The sequence below is a fragment of the Carassius auratus genome, chromosome 7 (assembly GCF_003368295.1).
Source record: "Carassius auratus strain Wakin chromosome 7, ASM336829v1, whole genome shotgun sequence".
In the NCBI taxonomy this organism is placed as follows: Eukaryota; Metazoa; Chordata; class Actinopteri; order Cypriniformes; family Cyprinidae; genus Carassius; species Carassius auratus.
Window position 1 is genome coordinate 8,354,886 of NC_039249.1, and position 14,716 is coordinate 8,369,601.

General features: G+C 34.4%; 1 protein-coding gene across 1 annotated transcript; it reads left to right on the forward strand.

Annotated features, from left to right (window-relative positions):
* The first annotated feature begins 99 nt into the window (after positions 1-99).
* On the forward strand, positions 100-14,194 carry LOC113105753 (ceramide synthase 2-like). The gene is made up of 11 exons (XM_026267022.1): positions 100-1,080; positions 4,304-4,484; positions 4,853-4,970; positions 6,022-6,140; positions 7,276-7,333; positions 8,164-8,214; positions 8,756-8,848; positions 9,107-9,235; positions 9,903-10,009; positions 10,121-10,274; positions 12,782-14,194. Exons 2-11 carry the CDS (start codon positions 4,312-4,314, stop codon positions 12,905-12,907), a joined length of 1,128 nt encoding a protein of 375 aa, XP_026122807.1. The 5' UTR covers positions 100-1,080; positions 4,304-4,311; the 3' UTR covers positions 12,908-14,194.
* Positions 14,195-14,716: the final 522 nt, after the last annotated feature.

The window sequence follows — 14,716 nt, forward strand, 5'->3', positions numbered from 1 at the left end:
CGATATGAAATATGGAATGTTCAAAAAATAAAATAATATTGAAATGTAAACATAAAGCATTAAATGCATTTATATTCTCATAAAATGGAAATGGAGCCTTATTTATGCTTACTGTACTTTTTAACTTTTATTTGTCATGTTAAAAAAGGACATGAAATATGCTCTAAAATGTGTCAGCTCTCATGATGAAATATACTTTTCAGTTTTATTTATTGTCATTTTATTTTTTTTCCTCTGAAATAATTCCATGCCTCATTTATTTTTATTTATCATTGTATCTTTATTATTGCAACATTCCATGACATTTTAAATAATATCATATTTTTCCAATAATTCATTTAATATTCGACTTGGGTCCCTGATTCAGTTTTTGCTCAAAAGGTAAAACCTTTTTTTTTTTTTTTTACCTCAAAACTAAAAAAAGTGTATGTCTGTAGTAAATAAACTGCAGGTTTATTCCACTGACTTGGAAACGGTATTTGGCTCATTAGCATTTAAATGACATCACCAGCTAATGAGAGCAAGTTGATTTCCATCAACAACCATTCCTGTCGCCAACCGTTTTTTAGAAGGATAGGCATCAGTATAGTAGACCACACAGCTGTTGCCCATTTTAATGTCATGATCAGGCTTGTTCCATAATTAGACTCTCTTCACATTAAATGTTACTGAAGAACATTTAATTAGTTCAACTAATCAAGAATCCCAAAGGACAAACCTCTTGATGTTCAGTGTAAAATCTGTGTCCTGAAGTAACACTAGTTGAGATCAACTGTTATAAATAACTAAAGGTGTGTGAGTACAGTCGGCCTGTGCTTTGTCTTATCAGGCTGAGTGAACCGCTGATCTCGCAGCTCTTATCAGTTGCACAATGCAAATGAGGCGAGTCCTCAGGGCGCAGTTTTTGCCTGTTCACCTCAGGAAGGTGAGGAGGAGGGGAGGAAACAAGGCAGGGTGTGACCGCAAAGTATTTCAAACAGAGAGTGTTCCCATGGGCCTCCAGCGCAGCCGTGCTGTCATGTTACACACTTTCCCACCGTCAGCACCATTCACCTGCTCAACCGCTGACAGGAAGCAGAGGTAAGCGTGCCGCTTTACTTGACCTTGGGTGAAATAATGCAATGCCAGCGACTGACTTGGCCAATGCAATCTGAGTTTTAAACAAAACGGATGGAGAAAATAAGAAAGTTTCTCTACTGAAAAGCAGAGCTTGTGGAAACCTGCTCTTTTGAGTTTTAAGAAAGGACAGTTCTATTAATTCAAAGTTTTACTTATTTTTTTAAATAGTTTTTTGGGCATTTTGGGAAACTGTTAGTATTAAATTGATTCTTCTTGTTAGTATGTTTGCAATGTGACTTGAAACTCATTTTGCAGTCATTTTCTTGAGTTTTAAACAAGGCAAACGTAAAAAAAAAAAAAATGTTACTTTTATGAAAGATGTTTGGAAAGTTTCAATAATAAAAAAAGTAGAGCTTGTGGAAACTTGTCTTTTTCGAGTTTTATGACTGAATGGTGCTATTGATTCCAGATTTATGTTTTTGTGGGCGTTTTTAATTAACTTCATTCATTCATTCATTGATTTGAGTTTTAAGGAGGACTTTTATGTTCGGAAAGTGACTAATGAAAAATAAAGCAAGTGGAAACTTTTATTTTTCTAACTTTTGGATTGTCAGACGGGAACGTATATTACTTCTACAGGTTTTTTTTTATTTTTTTATAGGAAACTATAAGTATATTAACGTCTCTTTGCTTTGGTCTGTTGGTTTTTCTGATCTCTTAAACGGTTTCTTCTTATTCAGTATGTTTGCAATGTGAATAACCTGTAGTAGTCATTTGTGAACCAGACGAATGGAGAAAATGAGGAGGACTTTTTATGCTTGGAAAGTAAAGCATGTTGGAAACTTTGAGATTTTGTTTGAGCTTTTGCATTTTAAGACTGGAAGATGCTGTCAATTTCAGGTTTTCATATTGGTTTTTAGGCATTTGAGAAGCTTCAGGGTTTGTTTTGTCTTATAATTAATTAGTAGATAAACATCTCTTTACTTTAAACTCTATTGCTTATTCTAATCTTATTAAATGTTTAGGCTTGCAATGTCACTACACCAATTCTGCAGTCATTGTTTTGAGTTTTAAACAAAACAATGGAGAAAGAAAATAGGACTTTTATAAAATATTATTTTTTTTTAGCATTTTGAGAGGCTTCAGGGTTCATTTTTCATATCATCGTTCATAAGTAGATTAATGCTTCTTTGCTTTGAAATTATAAATTTCTTTCTTCTTGCTGTTCCTGAAACTCAATCAAAATTTAATTACATTTTTAAAAAATTTTAATCAAGATGCTTTTGTTAGTGTGAAAATGTAAGATATAGATTGCTTCTCAAAGTAGAAGAACTAGAGTAGCCACTGCCAAACATCATGTTCTCTCTGAGTCTTTAAGCGTTGAAATGAGCGTGTTGTATTTGTTGAAATGTGTCTTAGAAATTGCGACTTGTGTTGTAGTGCTAAGGTGAACATTTTTTTTATGTGCTAATGTTAATCAGTTCTTGAATTGGAACTATTGCGTTCAGCTATCCTATAGTTTCTTGTTATCAGAAATGGTTAAGAAAGAAGATAGTGTGGAGGTAATGAGGTTGAAGGGATGGGTGATGATAATTCTGTGTGATCTGTACACGTGGAGGCTTGTTCTTGTTCAAACAGACTATGAGCTCTTTGTAATGTTCAGTTGACATGGTGTTCTGGTGGTTCTCATTATGTGTGTGTGTGTGAGTTGAATTTACTGCCCTTTCATATTGCTATATATTTACGTTTATATATATATATATATATATATATATATATATGTATGTGTGTGTGTGTGTGTGTGTGTGTATATATATATATATATATATATATATATATATATATATATATATATATACATTTTTTTTTTTTGGACATTAATGTTAATTTTAAATTTATTACAAAATTAAGTTGTTGGGGCAAAGAGATGCATCACACTACAAATCCTTGTATAACCTACTTGATTTCCTTTCAATTGGCCAAGTTTTGTGATGTCATTTGTCAGGTACATATGCAGATATTTTACTGCACAGTTTAATATCTCAAAACCTGCTTTGCAGGATAGATTAATAGCCCAGTTTAGACCGTGTGAAACTTGAACTAAGATAACCCAGGATTACGTTATTTTTCAGTCTGTGACATACCTTCGCTTGTGGTAATCTGACTAATAGTTCCATCTATAGAGAATTTGTTTCCTTGTATATGAAAGCTAATATTTGGATGGTACTTAACTTGGGTGTGGAGTGCTGTTAATGTGTAATTAACTAAATGGATCTGAAATCAACGAAATAACATGTAGATTCACACCAGCTCTATACTTGTATTCCCAGATCAGGTGTGTGCAGGTGCACAAGCTTGTGGTTTTGCCCCAGGTCAGCATCGCCCCTATCAAACACTGTTTTTAGTAACAGCAGAGCTGTTTAGTCATCAACACTCAACACATTTTGTGAATCATTTGTTAAGGCTCAGAAACGGATCATATAGCACAGCTACAGAATTAACTATTTACCTTATTTTTTTATTTTTTATATCATTAAAATAGTACTTTCATTGAAGATTTGTTGAAGGTTTAAATGCAGGAGAATCCTTTAAAACATAAATGAAAGTTTTGGTTTTCAAATCCACAGCGCTGAGTAAGCCTTTTGTTTTATTTCACAAATGCTGACTCATTTAATTCTGCATTTAAATGACTTACAAATTCTCTGTTTAGTGCATAAATGTTTATCATACTTTTGCAATGAAAATATTGTATTTTATATTATGAGATTACAACAATTATACTACTATTACCCTCTGTGTTTGTTAGTGAAGTTGTTTTGTAAATCCATAATAAATATTTATAAGTTCCCTATAAACTATGCTACAGTGAAATGTTTAGTACTGTACATAACGGTATGTATAGGTTATCTATTATCTATTATTAAAAAAGATTAAGAAGACAAACAGATGCATCAATATACAACATTTTCTAATTCTCAGGCCATCCAAGATGAAGGTAGATGAGTTTATTTCTTCATCAGAACTGATTTGGAGAAATGTATCATTGCATTACTTCCACAGCAATGTAAAGTGAATGGGTGCCGTCAGAATGAGAGTCCAAACAAGCTGATAAAAACATCACGATAAACCACACCACTCCAAGTCAATCAGTTAATGACTTGTGAAGCAGAAAGCTGCATGTTTGTAATGTTTTTATCAGTTGTTTAGGCTCTCATTCTGACGGCACTGTGCCTGTGTTCACCAGATCACGTCATGATTGGGACGTTTAGTGAGTGGCTGTGGTGGGACCGGCTGTGGCTGCCGGGGAACCTCACGTGGGACGATCTCAAAGACGAGGAAGGGCTCGTCTACGCCAGGGCATCCCACCTCTACATCACTGTGCCATTCGCTTTGGTCTTCCTTGTAGTCAGATACATGTTTGAAAGGTGAGTCAGTTGAGGAATTTCTGTGACTATGTTTCAAGAAATGGAAATTTGATCAATTAGGCCAGCGTGAGAATTTGTTAAAGATCTTTTTTTGCAATAAATGTGATCAGTGTTGGAGAACTTTTCAAGCTACAAAGCTTATTTAAAATAAAATTACCCTTTTGATATATTTATGACATTTTAAATAAACATTACTGGAGTATTTTTTCGGTAAGATCCTCACAAAACCGATATATGAAATAAAATTTTGCTTCACACGATGGAGGGTGTAAACATTCTTAAGGGATGATTTATACTTGGAACTCAATGTAGAGAATTGCATATAATCAAAAATGTTAACAATCTAAATCTACCGTCTGTCTTTTTAGGTTGATAGCAACACCGCTCGCAGCTTTGCTTGGCGTTACAGAGAAAACCAGATACAAAGCGGAGCACAATTATGTTCTTGAACATTATTTCATTACAAAATCAAAACATCCAGGACAGGTAACATCTTTTACTCTCACTCAACAATATCACAGATCCACATCATATTCAAAGTCATCTTTGGCTTGGTCACCGTTTTAGACATTAAAGTTAAATTATGGTTAATGAAAGGTTCATATTTTGGTTTTAGGAGTCCCCAACAACAGGTTGACAAGCATTCAATGTAAAAAAACATGCATTTATTTTTACCTTACTTGCTCAATGTTGAACGATTAGTTCAAAGATTCATTTTTCCAAACCTCCCCTTTGCGTGATGCTAATCTGCTGTGATTGGTCCGATTGGTCTCATTTTAATGTCATTTTGCCCGTAAAACCTGATAAAGCATCGCTTGTGGGCGCAGTGCAGCTTTGTGTACAGCATTACCGGGGAAACCACAATTTTTACCGCTCCAAAAGCGCCACCTAGTGGCAAAGACTGAATTTGCATTTTCATTCAGACCAATGTGAAAAGACCAACAAGTGTGTGGGGAGTATGCTAACGTTTCATGATGACATCAGCATGAAATGGCTTGGTATTCATTTTGAAATCGACTCATTTAAATTATTCAGTGTCGACTCTCTCTTTTGAGAGACAATAACTTTATACACGGTGAACTTTCAGATTTAAAACTTTGCAGGAGGTTTTCATCACTTGCATCACTAGCTGTGTTAATGCATGAAAGCTAAGTTTCAAAAATACATAATAGGGGCACTTTAAGACAAGATTTTCTACAAAATTTCTTTGGAAACTTTAATTGAACTAAGATCCATCTAGATCACATATTTATATATATATTTAGCCTAAATATATTTGTAGATAATGAATTTTATTACTTGAATATTTATTCAATTGTGTACTCCCTTTGTAAATTTGAGACACTTGAAAATGTTTCAGTAAATCTGGCAAATCTAGGAATTTATTTATTGATTTATTTTGGTAACATTTGGTAAAATAAAACCAGAATTATAAAGCATAAACTGTTATACTAAAATCAAAGTGCTTCTTTTCTAACAAAAGATCATCTACAATATATCTCAACCTACTCTCCTGCTCTCTTTCATCTCTTATCAGGCAGATATTGATGGCCTGTGCAAAAAATGCAGCTGGTCCAGTAGACAAGTGGAGCGCTGGTTCAGAAGGAGACGAAACCAGGACCGACCTGGGGTTCTGAAAAAATTCAGAGAGGCCAGGTATGAAATATGCATGTAATATGACTTATTACAAGTCTGTCTAGAATTCTGATTGGTCAAATACTGCATTCTGTAGTCAGATATTATCAAATAATGATGATAGTGTTCTTGTAACTCGGCACAAACAGCATAGCTTTAGCGATGGCAAGCTCATGGAGCTCTAGTCACATATCCTTTATTTAGGGTTCAGTTGAAGAGTGGATTAATTAGTACTCAGATTTGTCAACACCAACTATCATTTTATTGTTTGTATCTTGTTTCCATTGTCTTTATTTGACTCTTTTGTTTTTAAGAGACTACTGCATGATTTGGTAAAATTTTCTAGTATGTATTTTTAATTCAGTTTTCTTTTAGGGTGATTTGTAACATCTTGTCCAGGGACTACGGATGAAAAATAGCCTTTGGCTAATTCTGGTACATTTACAGGAATGCTTTATTAATGTACAATCTCCCTGTTAACTTACTAACTAAATAATAATAATAATAATAATAAAAAATGGGTTTGGTTCTCAGGGAATGCATAAGTTTGTAAAATGTAAATGGTGGATGCAACGTTTTTTAATTAAATTGTCCAGTGCTAAATGCATAAACATTAGAAAGCACATAGGTAAATAATTCATTTTATTGTATAATATTTATTATTTATATATTACATGTTATTTTATTTGTATTTTGTGTTTATTTTATAAAGCTGTAAAACACTTTACAGTAGGTTCCCATTTTGTAACATTCATTTGAATGCATTAACTACTACCATTAACCAACAGTGAAGCAATAGCATGTTTACACCATTTATTGACCTTTGTTAATATTAGTTAATAACAATGTTCATGTTAGTTCAGTGTTTTAACTACAATTTATGATCATAAAAATGCAGTAGTAAATGTTAAGATTGACATTTAACCAAGATTATTCAATTCTATAGAAATATTGTTCACTTTTTCATGTAATTAACAAATGTTTCATGTTTGCTATAAAACACTGTTATACATACTCACAACGCACTGCAGCAGTCATAATACCCAAGTGGTTTCTAACTTGTTGCTGTCTGCTTGTGCTGTGAAGACTAGTGTTGACTAGTTGTTTTGATCTGAATGTAATCCCTGATCACATCTCTGTTGGATTGTCTCTGTAGCTGGCGAATGGTGTTTTATCTGGCAGCATTCATTGGTGGAATCATAGCCCTGTATGATGTGAGTTTATCCTCTTCTTTAACATATCCTTCTGCATGGCTGAAGTAAGACACATGTGAAAACGATGCCTGTTTTCCTGTTCTGATGATTGACATGATTTTGGCCACTGAAGCTGGTCTGTGATCGAAATCTGATGTATTTGTAACCTCTGCTCTGACAGATGAGCACTGTGCGAAATACAGAGTGTTCTCAGTCTTTATGACTCTATTATCCATAATATCTGAAGGCCCCCTCGACCTAGTTTTAAAATTTACTCATTGTTTCTGTAAATCTAAAAAAAGTTATTTCAATTTTAATAATTAAAATAATTAAATGTCATAACTAAGCCCTTAAAACACTCTTAATTATCTCTTTAAGCTATGAATTTACATGACTTTTCCAGCCAATTTGATTTAAAGATAAGGGTTTAAAACATATTTGTTCTTTCTATTTTTGTGTGTGTGTTTGACTTTGGACTTTTCCAGGTCTAAAAAAAATCACACTTTTAAAATGAGGTCTCCTCGGATATCCATTTTCAAAGACCGTAGGAACCCCGGTTCTTGAACAGAAAATATAATATTTTTTATTTTAATTTAAGTTATCTTGAGGCCCCCTTGGAAATCTGCAGAGGCCCCTTTTTTGAGAACCACTGCATTATGGGATTTCCACAAGTGTTTAGAAGTCTTCGTGTTTGGATTGTGCCTGTGATGCCTTAAAACGACGCCTAAGTAGGCAGCATAGTAGGTTTTAGAACACAGCCACCTTGCAGATCCAAAAACTGTCATAAATAAGTAAAAAGCCAATGTTCTGTGTTCCATAAAGTTGAATATTGATTTGTCTGTTTATGACAGAAACCCTGGTTTTATAATTTGCGGGAGGTGTGGAATGGCTATCCCAGACAGGTATGTTCCAGTCTTCAGATCTTTCATTTGCTTGTATTTGTTCCAAGGGATATTTTATCGTTCCTATCATCTGCACTAATAAGAGCAGGCGAGATATTGTTCACTTTGACCCGGCGCCGATAAAGGGTTCACGCAACACTCAAATTTATGGCACGGCTAATAAATAAGGCCAATAATAAGGCTCACGCTATAGTTCCAAATCAAACATGGCCATATTTAGAAGAAAGATGTCTTTTTTTGGCCCAGCTGAAGGTTTATTTTGGAACCGTTCACACTCGTTATGTGCGTTCCAGGTTGCAATCAAAAGAACAGTGATGTCATTCAGATTGGCAGTCAAAACCTAAAATAATCACTCCAAAAAAAAGAGCCATCTTCAAACTCCCGCCGTGTCAAAGAACAATGAATTGCATCAAATTCACATTGGGTTATAGCTCGGATCAATCAGAGTCTTTTACTTTTTCCATCATAAAAATGTAACGTGGTCATCTCTTGTTAATGTGCATGTCTCTGAGATCTTATTGCTGTGTTTTTGCTCCTGCAGTCCATGCTGGAGTCTCAGTACTGGTATTATATTTTGGAGATGGGCTTCTATTTGTCGCTAGTGTTCAGAATAACCTTCGACATCAAACGAAAGGTAAGGATCATGTGACATCACACCATCTTTTAACTACATGAAATCTTTTAAATTATATTTCAAACCGTTTCGTCTGAGCTTAACCATTTATCACAAGACCTGAAATAAACATCTGATCATTATTTACACAATGAAAGCTATCGTTATCGATCATTTAAAACCAGATTTTTTTGTTTTTATCTCATCTACATTTTCTCTGTCACTGAGAATGATTGTTGAAGACTTTCCGTGAATGTTTCTGGTATATATTTATTTCAGGACTTTAAAGAGCAGATCATCCATCATTGGGCCACACTGACACTGTTGGCTTTCTCCTGGTGTGGGAACTACATCCGGGTCGGGACCCTAGTCATGCTCATTCACGATTCCTCTGACATTCTTTTAGAGGTTAATTATACATTAAATATTTTATTTGTTACATTAAATATCATTCTTTATTATGTTTTTAACCATTTACACTTTTAAAAATAAAGGGGCTTCTAATGCTCCAGCACATCAGTGCCACAGAAGAACCATTTTTGGTTCCACAAAAAAACTATTCAGTCTAAGGGTCTTTAAAGAACCATCTCTTTCTTACCTTTTTATATTTTGAAGAACCTTCTTTCGCCACAAAGAACCCTTTGTGAAATGTCAAAAATGTCTCACCTTGCTCTCAGGCAAAATACAACTTTAGTATAAATATATGCTCTAGATGGAGACATTATGAGAATGAGCTACTGGTTATTTAAAAAGAGACAAATCTTCCAATATGTCACTCAAAAGAATTCAGTTTTCATAAAAAAATTTGGTTGAAATTATTTTATACTAGTTTTTGTTTGTTTTAAATATGGCTATATATTTATATTATTTCAATAGTATAAACATTTTAGGTTTAGTTTTAGTTATCGTAGTACATAGTTAAACTAAATCAAATGAGCTAAGATACAAAAAAAAAAAAAGTTTATTTTATTTCTAATAATAAAAGATTATATATTTTTAGTTAACTGTAAAAACCCTGGTTGACACTGTATGAACTCCACCTGTTTTTTTATTTTTTTGTGTTATTTCTCCTCAGTCTGCTAAGATCTTCAACTATGCCAAATGGGAAAGCACATGCAATGGCATCTTTGTGGTATTTGCTGCTGTCTTCATAGTCACACGACTCATAATCTTTCCATTCTGGTGAGAATAATGTGTGTGACTATTATTTTCAAACTCTGATAAAGAGTTTTACATAACGTGCATGCATTATTTGTTTAAAAACTGTGTCGGTCTCATGCATATTTATTCCAGGATCATTCACTGCACGTGGGTTTATCCTCCCGACTATTACCCGCCATTCTTTGGATATTACTTTTTTAACTTCATGCTTGTCATCCTGTTGATGCTGCACATATTCTGGGCATATCTTATTCTACGCATGGTGAAGATGTTCCTTTTTGGAAGTGTAAGTTCTTCTTTTATATTTGGGAATTACTTCATTTTTCTTTTTCAAATTGTCTTGTTCGAATGGTCTCACGTTACATTGGGTTAGCAAATAATTTTGGGTAGATTTCTCACTGTACATTTGTAAACCCTGGGTTAACTTTCTTTTTGCATATTTATGTTTAATAACATCGATTGGAGAAATAGGTGACTTGTGTTTTTGTTTGCCCGTTCATTTGCACATTTGAATGTGCAAATCTCATGAATATTTAATGAAGAAAGCAGTGAAGCAGTTGATGATCTCTTGTCTGTTTCTAAACTACTCACTGTAACATTCTCTATAATTGTATTTTTTTGGCACCACAGATCGTTGGAGTAGATCTTCATAACTGAGGCTTAAAAGCATTGCTAACAACTTATCAAATTATAAGTCTGAAACACTGCTTTACCCGAGGTTAAAACGACATTAACCCAGGGTTATGCAATGTGTGAAAGGCCCTGAATACATTATGCAATCATTTATAAAATGGTTGCATGCGTAGTGAATCTGAATGACTCAAAAATAAGTGTAATGAAGTGCTTTTATTCAGCCCGTAGGTCATATGTTACTAACAAATACCATTAATGCTGTTACCTTACCACCTCGGGCTAGTAATCAATCATATAAACAGACACAACCCACATTGTATGCTTTTAACAAGTCATAAAACTCTGGCAGTTGTGCAGTCGGAAAGTCCTGGATGAACTGAACTATTTCATTTTATGAATTTCTGACTAAAGCTGTTTTAAAGAAGCATAGTCTATTTGTTTACACTGTCTTGTGAGCCGGAAGAGTTTCAGTTATGGCACAGTTTTCATTTATTGTCACCCTTATATGCCCTACTTTTATTGGTCTAGTTAACCATCCTGTAATGCTGGTTATGCCAGTGGGGGTTGGTTGGTAAAGCACATGAACACATTTGTATTTAGGCTATAAATGCCTTGTATCTTGAACAAAAACTCATTTGCATAAAAATCATAATATAAAGCTTAATCACCTTACAAATGGTTATCTAAAGCAAAAACAATTCATTTGAAACAATAAATGAGTTCTTGAGTCACATTTTCTTATTTCAGGAAGAAATTCCTGCATTCTGCGTGTCATGAAATTTCATGGCTTTGACATGAAACATTAATGCAGTGATTCCTGAATCACAATTCAAGTGCATCATTAGGAAAATATATAGAATATATTTATTTTGATTAACAATTGTTATTGCTCAGTTAAAAGATATTTCAAAATATATACCTATATATATATATAATATATTTGAGATTCTTTGTTGAATAGAAAGTTCAGAAGAAGCATTCATATGAAATATGATTCTTTTTAAACATTATAAATATGTTTACTGTCACTTTCGATCAATTTAATACATACTTGTTGAATAAAAGTGTTAATGTTTTTGGTATGTGACAAATAGTGTTGTTATGGTTCAGGTCAGAGCTCCCTGTTGCAACAGCAGCAGACTCCTGTAGGAAACACTGGCTTGATTCATACAAAACACACTCAAACAAAGATGCATATAATATCAGTTATAGACAAAGCCACCCTGCGTGAATTATACTCTAAACTGAAACCACATCACAAGCTTGTAGCGGTGACCGAGTGATCCAGGTCTGTGCCGTTGTTCTGTTATTTCCAATTACACTGGCATTCTGATTAAAATAAGCCCTGCCAGCCTGTAGTTAGTGCTCTATTGTTTTCACTCCAGCTCGGTCTATTGAAATAGGTGAGTCATAATTTGAGAGTGATTGCACTGGCAGCGTACATGATCTCTCACAAATGCGCAGCGGATGAGGGATGCCAGATTCAATCGCTTCCCTGCTCCACGTACCTGCAGCCTGTTGCTCAAAGGGACCTAATTAGTCGTGATTTAGTGCACATCAGACTGTTCGGATTCATTTGCTATGCTATGATGGATTGTGTATCTGCGTGTCTGGTTTCTACAAATGGCTCGTTAGGTTAATGTTTCAAGGCCGGCCGTATTTTCAGATGTCTTCGATTTTGGCTTTCTGAAGTACATCAAGTTCAAAGATTGGCGTGTTTATTGTTTGATTATTAAATGTTGTCTAAGCTAAGGGCCAGTAAACCTGCTGCTTGTATACGGATCATACTTTGGATTAGTGATATTAAACAAACTTGCTTGTGAAAACCACTCATCCATTTAGCAACCACACAGAAGCATAGTTTTGCATGGATAAACACCACTCAAATTCTTTCTCGAATTGTTTTAGCTGTTGTGCTGAATATGAATGGTTATTATTTTTTAACTCTGCCCTTTTATGAACTTAAATCGTCTGCTTGAATATTCACATCTGTAAGCAACTAATTTGGCGCATGTTTTAGGCTTCTCCAAAGGGATGATTTGCTTGGGTAAACACAATTTTTCATTCTCAGGTTTGTTTTAAAAATAAAGGCGCCTCTTTTTTTGCTATTGTGTCGACTAAATACATTTTGAACTCTCTTTCCTCATTTTTTTTTGATAGTTAACTAAAGATGAGAGAAGCGACAATGAGGAAGAGGACGGGGAAACCAGTGTAACTGAGGACAATGACGGACATGGGAAAGTGACCAATGGCTGTGGAGGAGGAGGCGGGGCTAATCATCACTGACACCTCTTCTCTCAAACTGTAAAGGACTTTGAATCGCCCTCAGGGATGTGAGAAGCCAAAAACATATATTTGATTTATTGTCAGGCGGAGAATGTGCCAGAAACCTGTCAAAACAAATTGCATCTTTTAATAATGCTGAAAAAAACAACCTCGTTTTATTTCCCCACTCGGCTTCACTGGAGACGACTTGCTGTGTGTCTTGGCTGCATCAAAACCTTTCCCCCCCTTTCAACTAAAACTTTTTTTCGTTATGGCACAAGATCACATGGGTAATTATGAAGGAACACAGTGCAGAGAAAAAGAAACTCCTCGTAAGTTTTAATAGACTCCTCATTGTTTTTGAAGCTCAAAGATCACGTCACACTGGCTGCTCTCGCTGTCTGGCATCACCCATCGAGGCTTCATCCGCCGTGCTGTTGAGATTTACATCAACCTCTGCTGTCCAGCTTAGCCTCTAGTGAGAACTAATAAGATGAGATTTCAAGTTTGTTTCATGCAAGAAATTTTGAAGCAGAACATCAACTTTTATATCACTTTAAACTCTCGCAGGCATTGTTTTCTTTTCTTTTTATGCAGTCTCTACACTGAACTTTGTTTCTTGAAAGAGTTCACACTGCATTTTCAGAAACTTTTGATGGCTGGAAGTCACTGAGTCTCTGTACAGCTGGTTTCTAGTATGCATTTCTATGCTTGCTTGGCATCTGCACCCAAAGAATGTTATTTCAAATCACCAGCTGTCATTGAAAATGAAGGACTTCCGGTCTATAGTCTGTGTTAATGTATCACATCCATGCATCTTGGCCTCAATTCAAATTGAATACAAGAATAGATTTTTATTTTTTTTCAGCTGATGTTCAGAATAGTGCACAACCCTTTTTCAGCTGTTGCTCTATTAAGACAGAAGTTGAAGTAGAATGGTTTTGATACATCGCTCACATCCAGTGTAGACATGGTTTTATAGGATATTACAGTATGGATGTGACTTAAAACTACCTAAGTATATCTCAAGAACGATGTTTAATAAGAGATTTTTTTGAATATGTCTTTAATATGTTTTAGGCTATTTAATTAGTATGAAATGAAATGTGTATGAGAGAATGATGAATGGATGAAAGGCAGGCCTTTGCAAATACATTTTTTATGACAAGTAATTTATTTCTTGTCTGGGGTTATGCACAGACCCAGAGATCATCAGAGATAATTTTGAGAATGTTGTATGCACTGAAAATGTAAAGGAATTATTATTTTTTTAATGTTTCATTCTAATTTTATTGTAATAAAGATTTATATCCAATATTTCAGTATGCCAGTTTTCTAATGCTCTTCAGATCTTTAGTTAATGTTCATCTAAATAGTTAGGAATGTCATTTATTGTCATGTTTTACATGTTTCTACAGACTCCTAGGTTAAAAATTCAGAATCTGCGCAAATAGGTATTATCAACATATTACAATATTCTAGAGGTTTTTATTTTTCATCACATGTGATAATTGTTTGTGTGGATGTAATTTGCAAGTTGCTGTTGAATATTCAGTTCAGTGAAACTGTACTGAATATTGATATTGATATCAATTGGTATTCATAAAAGCAGCTCAAAAAGCAGTTGTTTACATCTTTCCACTTCTGTTCTAAACCTCATTAAACCTCATTTATAAGTTTTAAGCAACATGGCGGTGAGTAAACAACAACAGAAATGCGTATTTAATTTGTGGGTGAACAGTCTCTGTAAAATCAGTTTGTGTAAATGGCACTCAAGCATCTTAATGTCATAATGAAACAACAGACTGGCTCTTTAAACTCACTGGCACT

Excerpts from the sequence above, each read along its gene's own strand:
- LOC113105753 (XM_026267022.1), top strand. The coding sequence starts at position 4,312 with ATGATTGGGACGTTTAGTGAGTGGCTGTGGTGGGACCGGCTGTGGCTG. Across the intron at positions 6,141-7,275 it reads AAAAAATTCAGAGAGGCCAG|CTGGCGAATGGTGTTTTATC; the intron begins GTATGAAATATG and ends TTGTCTCTGTAG. Across the intron at positions 9,236-9,902 it reads CCTCTGACATTCTTTTAGAG|TCTGCTAAGATCTTCAACTA; the intron begins GTTAATTATACA and ends ATTTCTCCTCAG.